Source organism: Cynocephalus volans, chromosome X (assembly GCF_027409185.1).
Source record: "Cynocephalus volans isolate mCynVol1 chromosome X, mCynVol1.pri, whole genome shotgun sequence".
Classification (NCBI taxonomy): domain Eukaryota; kingdom Metazoa; phylum Chordata; class Mammalia; order Dermoptera; family Cynocephalidae; genus Cynocephalus; species Cynocephalus volans.
Window position 1 is genome coordinate 127,529,810 of NC_084478.1, and position 6,863 is coordinate 127,536,672.

General features: G+C 38.9%; 1 protein-coding gene across 1 annotated transcript; it reads left to right on the forward strand.

The window, feature by feature from the left end:
* Positions 1 to 3,764: 3,764 nt before the first annotated feature.
* Positions 3,765 to 4,346, forward strand: LOC134367573 (RNA polymerase II subunit A C-terminal domain phosphatase SSU72-like). Its single transcript, XM_063084318.1, has one exon. The coding sequence runs from the start codon at positions 3,765 to 3,767 to the stop codon at positions 4,344 to 4,346; it is 582 nt and encodes a 193-aa protein (XP_062940388.1).
* Positions 4,347 to 6,863: the final 2,517 nt, after the last annotated feature.

The following is a 6,863-nucleotide window of genomic DNA, read 5'->3' on the forward strand; positions in this document are numbered from 1 at the left end:
AGAAAACATAGGAGAAACACTTCAGGAAATAGGACTGGGCACAGACTTCATGAATACGACCACAAAAGCACGGGCAACCAAAGGAAAAATAAACAATTGGGATTATATCAAACTAAAAAGCTTCTGCACAGCAAAAGAAACAATTAAAAGAGTTAAAAGACAACCAACAGAGTGGGAGAAAATATTTGCAAAATATATATCTGACAAAGGATTAATATCCAGAATATATAAGGAACTCAAACAACTTTACAAGAAGAAAACAAGCAACCCAATTAAAAAATGGGCAAAAGAGCTAAGTAGGCATTTCTCTAAGGAAGATATACAAATGGCTAACAGACATATGAAAAAGTGCTCAACATCACTCAGCATCCGGGAAATGCAAATCAAAACCACATTGAGATACCATCTAACCCCAGTTAGGATGGCTAAAATCCAAAAGACTATGAACGATAAATGCTGGCGAGGCTGCGGAGAAAAAGGAACTCTCATCCATTGTTGGTGGGGCTGCAAAATGGTGCAGCCTCTATGGAAAATGTTATGGAGGTTCCTCAAACAATTGCAGATAGATCTACCATACGACCCAGCTATCCCACTGTTGGGAATATACCCAGAGGAATGGAAATCATCAAGTCGAAGGTATACCTGTTTCCCAATGTTTATCGCAGCACTCTTTACTATAGCCAAGAGTTGGAACCAGTCCAAATGCCCATCATCGGATGAGTGGATACGGAAAATGTGGTACATCTACACAATGGAATACTACTCAGCTATAAAAACGAATGAAATACTGCCATTTGCAACAACATGGATGGACCTTGAGAGAATTATATTAAGTGAAACAAGTCAGGCACAGAAAGAGAAATACCACATGTTCTCACTTATTGGTGGGAGCTAAAAATTAATATATAAATTCACACACACACACACACACACACACACACACACAAACCGGGGGGGGGGGGGGAAGAAGATATAACAACTACAATTATTTGAAGTTGATACGACAAGCAAACAGAAAGGACATTGTTGGGGGGGGGAGGGAGAAGGGAGGGACTTTTTGGTGATGGGGAGCAATAATCAGCCACAATGTATATCGACAAAATAAAATTAAAAAAAAAAAAATCCTCACTAAAATTCTAGCAAACAGAATAAAGCAACACATACATAAAATTATTCACCACGATCAAGTGGGATTCATCCCAGGGATGTAAGGTTGGTTCAACATATGCAAATCAATAAATGTGATACACCGTATTAATAAAATCATACACAAGGACCATATGATCATCTTTATAGATGCTGAAAAAGCATTTGATACACTGCCAATATCATCCTGAATGGGGAAAAGTTGAAAGCTTTTCCTTTAAGAACAGGAACTAGACAAGGATGCCCACTCTCATTATTCCTATTCAACATAGTATTGGGAGTACTAGCCAGAGCAATCAGAGAAGAGAATGAAATAAAGGGCATCCAGATTGTAAAAGATGAAGTCAAACTGTCCCTGTTTGCAGATGACATGATCCTATATATCGAACAGCCTAATGCCTCTACAAAAAAACTCTTGGAGTTGATAAATGATTTCAGCAAAGTAGCAGGATACAAAATCAACACACAAAAATCAGTAGCATTTCTATTCTCCAATAGTGAACATGAAGAAAGAGAAATCAAGAAAGCTTTCCCATTTACAATATATAGCCACCAAAAAAATAAAATACTTAGGAATTGAGTAAACTAAGGATGTGAAAAATCTCTGTAATGAGAACTACAAACCACTGCTGAGAGAAATTAGAGAGGATATAAGAAGATGGGAGATATCCCATGTTCTTGGATTGGAAGAATCAACATTGTGAAAATATACATACAACCCAAAATGAAATACAAATTCAATGTAATCCCCATCAAAATTCCAATGACATTTTTCTCAGAAATGGAATTATCCAGACATTTATATCGAATATCAAAAGACCACACATAGCCACAGCAATGGTGAGCAAAAAAAATAAAGCTGGAGGCATAACACTACCTGACTTTTAACTATACTACAAACCTATAAAAACCAAAACGTATGGTACTGGCATAAAAACAGACACACCGATCAATGGAATGGAATAGAGAATCCAGAAATCAACCCACACACCTACAGCCATCTGATCTTTGACAAAGGCACCAAGCTTATACACTGGGCAAGAGAATGCCTCTTCAGCAAATGGTGCTGGGTGAACTTGATATCAATATGCAGGAGAATGAAACTAGACCCATACCTTTCACCATACACTAAAATCAACTCAAAATGGATTAAAGAATTAAATATACACCCTGAAACAATAAAGCTTCTTAAAGAAAACATAGGAGAAAAGCTTCAGGAATTAGGGCTGGACACAGATTTCGTGAATACGACCCCAAAAGCACGGGCAACCAAACGAAAAATAAAGAAATGGATTATATCAAACTAAAAAGCTTCTGCACAGCAAAAAAAACAATTAATATAGTTAGAAGAAAAGCAACAGTGTGGGAGAAAATATGTGCAAAATAAACATCTGACAAAGGGTTAATATCCAGAATATACAAGGAACTCAAACAACTTTACAAGAAAAAATCCAGCAACACAATTAAAAAATGGGCAAAATAGCTAAGTAGGCATTTCTCTAAGGAAGATATACAAATGGCCAACAGACATATGAAAAAATGCTCAACATCACTCAGCATTCAGGAAATGCAAATCAAAACCACACTGAGATACCATCTCACCCCAGTTAGGATGGCTAAAATCCAAACGACTGTGAATGATAAATGCTGGTGAGGTTGCAGAGAAAAAGGAACTCTCATACATTGTTGGTGGGACTGCAAAATGGTGCAGCCTCTATGGAAAATGGTATGGAGGTTTCTCAAACAATTGCAGATAGATCTACCATATGACCCAGCTATCCCACTGCTGGGCATATACCCAGAGGAATGGAAATCGTCAAGTCGAAGGTATACCCGTTCTGCAATATTCATCGCAGCACTCTTTACAATAGCTGAAAGTTGGAACCAGCCCAAATGTCCATTAACAGATGAGTGGATGTGGAAAATGTGGTATATCTACACAATGGAATATTACTCAGCTATAAAAAAGAATGAAATACTGCCATTTGCAACAACATGGATGGACCTTGAGAGAATTATATTAAGTGAAACAAGTCAGGCACAGAAAGAGAAATACCACATGTTCTCACTTATTGGTGTGAGATAAAAATAAATAAATAAATTCACACACACAAAAAAGAAAAAAGCGGGGACCCAATCTGATACCAGCACATCAATGTTCACAGCACCATTACTCACAATAGACAAAAGGTGAAAGCAACAGATGTGTCAAATCAACAAATTCATGGATAAACAAAATGTGATCTATACCTACAAGGCAATATTATTCAGCCATAACAGGAATGAGACTCTCAGCGCTGGCGCAGGTCACTGTGAGATCGGGAGGCTGGTGCAAAGCGCCTGACCAGCAGGCAGCACATGAACAGACTGCAGGGAGCTGGCCTGGAAGCCGGAGGGGCGGGGCCTCCTCTCTGGCCCAGGCCTGGTGCTCCGAGACCCAGGGAGGACTTCCGGGAGCCTTGGAGACGCCCCACTGTGCGTCCCCATATGTTGCGCCATAGCTAAAGCTTCCTCCTACGTGACTTCCGGCCGCCACCGCCGCCATTTTGCTCATGCTGAAGACCCACAGCTGGGTGGGCTTCCTGGAGCTGAACGGAGCTGACAGAGCTGCTGTCGCCATGCAGTCGTCACCACTGAGGGTGGCTGTGGTGTGCTCAAGCAACCAGAATCGGAGCATGGAGGCACACAACGTCCTCAGCAAACGAGGATTCAATGTCCGGTCCTTTGGAACAGCAACTCGCGTGAAGCTTCCAGGATCAACACCCCACAAGCCGAATGTTTATGATTTCAGTACCACATATGATCAGATGTACAATGATCTTCTTAGGAAAGACAAGGAACTCTATACAAGGAATGGCATTTTGTATATGCTGGACAGAAATAGGAGAATCAAGCCCCGGCCAGAAAGGTTCCAGAGCTGCAATGATGTGTTTGATCTGATCCTCACGTGTGAAGAGAGAGTCTACGACGAGGTGGTAGAACATCTGACTTCCAGAGAACAGGAGACCTGCCAGCCAGTGCACGTGGTCAACGTGGACATCCAAGACAACCAAGAAGAAGCCACCCTTGGAGCGTTCCTCATCTGTGAGATCTGCCAGTGTCTTCAGCTCCTGGAGGACATGGACAAGATGGAGGAGCTGCTGCAGGAGTTGGAGAAGAAGAGGGGCAAGACCTTTCTGCACACCGTGTGCTTCTACTGATGCTGCTGGCCACTCGTGGCTCAGCCTCCTGAAGGTATCTTCTTGAACTTCCAATTGTTAGGACTTTTCCTTCCTAGTATTTCTTTTGGCTTTTAGGTATTGCCTCGGTAGACAGCACTGTTACTTGAATAACCTGTACATGTGAAATGGGAAGACACATATAAATACCAGATTAAAAACAAGTTTTTTCTATCCCCCTTTTACTTATGAGTAAGACATAGAAAACGAAGTTTTTTTCTGTAACCAAAAAAAGAAGAAAAAATGGTTTATAGTACATTTCCCCCAACATATGTGCGTCTGTGGTTGTACGTGTCTTTCTGTTTTCTTCTCCCCTAACTGGCTGGACTGTAGAAATACCTGAATAAAGCCACGAGCTGCCTCTTTTTAGGAAAGAACCTGGAATTGTCCAGTAAGTGGATGCTACTGGTCAAAAAGGGGGGGGGGAGGAGATTCTGATATATGCTACATATTTATGGGGTACCATCTGATGTTTTGACACATATATAATGTTGTATAATAATCAGACTATGGTACTTAATGTATCAATCACCTCGTGCATTTATCATTTCTTTGTGGCAAAAATATTCAAAAGCCTCCCTAGCTATTATGCAGTATGCTATCAAGTACAGAGTTTTGTGTTTGAGAATGATTTTTTAAAGTTGTGGGTATAGATAGTGTTACAGTCCAAATGTTTGTGTTCCTCTAAAATTCATGTTTAACACCAAGGTCTGGGGTTCCATCCCCGTACTGGCCAGAAAAAATTAAAAAATGTAAAGTTTATGTGTTGAAACCTGACTTACAAGGTGACGATATTAAGAGGTGAAACATTTGGGAGGTGATGATGTTATGAGGGCTCATCCCTCATGAATGGGATTTGTACCTTTATAAAAGGGCTTGAGGGAGCCGGTTTGCTCCTCCCACCATGTTAGAATACACTGTTTGTCCCTTCTGTCACGTGAAAATACATAGAAGGTGCCATCAGGAGGAACAGCCCTTACCAGACACCAAATCTGCTGGCACCTTCATCTGGGACTTCCAGCTTCCAGAACTGTGAGCAATAAATTTCTGTTGCTATAAATGACCTGGGCTAAAGTATTTTGTTACAGCAATCCAAACAGACTAAAATGGTGATGAGGTTTACACAATAATATGAAGGTATTTAATGCCACTGAATTGCACACTTGTATATGGTTAAAATGCTAAAGATTCTATGTATATTTTACCACAGTTAAAAAAAAAACTGAGATATCAGACTCTTTCCCGTCAGACTGGGTGTGTACACACACACACACACACACACACACGCAAATCTGATAATACCCAATGTGAGTAAGGTCTGTATTTATGAATAGTCCCATAATCTTCTAAGAAATGCTAAGATATTTTGGATGTAGGAGGCAAAGGTGCTGAAGAGAAAAGAAGGAAATGTCAAAGGAGGGTGAAATGGGACCCAGTGTGTAATGTTAGTAGGTCAGCACTTGAATTGTAGATGGAACCAGTGAACACTTCCCAGTGGCAGGTCTAGGAACAAACATGACTAACGTTCAACTTTTAAATTAAGGTGTGTTTTTTTTTTTTCTTTTTGCTGTTCATCTCTGAGTTATATGGAAAAACCGATTTTTTCCTTTTATTAGTGAAGAAAAACAGCATCTGTAAACAGCATTTATTTTATTTAAACAACACACAAGAAGAAAAATAACTCAGATTATAAGTCTATACATTTTTCTAACTGGCAAGAAAATTTATGTTGACGCAAATGGTAATAAGGCCAGTGAGGCAATAAAAAATGGGTTTGTTATCACGACGTCGTTTAGCAAATGTAATTTTCAGTGACAAATTTGAAGTTCTATCATTATTAACTTTAGAAATACAAACACATTTCTATAATAAACATTTAAAATGTAATTCCTGTAGTAAATTTAAACACTAAGGTTACAGACTACAGCCTTTGTAGTTAAAAATGTCATATTACAGGCTCTCTCAACCATTGAAGACCAAACATACAATGGAAACTGTCGTTATATTTACAAGAGACAGATCATGTATTCATTCAAAGTTAAAGGAAAGTCTTTATTCCCCTTGGCTTAAGGTTCTTCTTCCACTGTGTTCTCCAACACTACCAAACGTAGCCACTCCATTTAGTCTTCCTTATCCCTTTGAATAATAAATAACCGAGGACTTTAAAGAATTTGTGACCTACGCTTTAGTTTTAATTTTAAAGAAGGTGGAACAAAATTATTCTTTAATTTATAGATGTACATACATATAACTTACACAACACGTCCTTTAATGCCTTTTTGAAAACATTTAAGTTTTTAATGTATTTTAGGATGTTTTTTATTTGTTTTGATAGGTATAGTTAGTCGCTTTTAATCATCATTTTTTAGATGTAAAGCGAAAATCGTTTTTAGTATAATTTTGTTACCTGGAACAATTTTAGTTCTTAGCCTTTTAACATATTGCCCCTGACTAATTATACCAATATTAGGCTCATACAATATGAAGGCTTCTATATTA

Excerpts from the sequence above, each read along its gene's own strand:
- LOC134367573 (XM_063084318.1), top strand. The coding sequence starts at position 3,765 with ATGCAGTCGTCACCACTGAGGGTGGCTGTGGTGTGCTCAAGCAACCAG.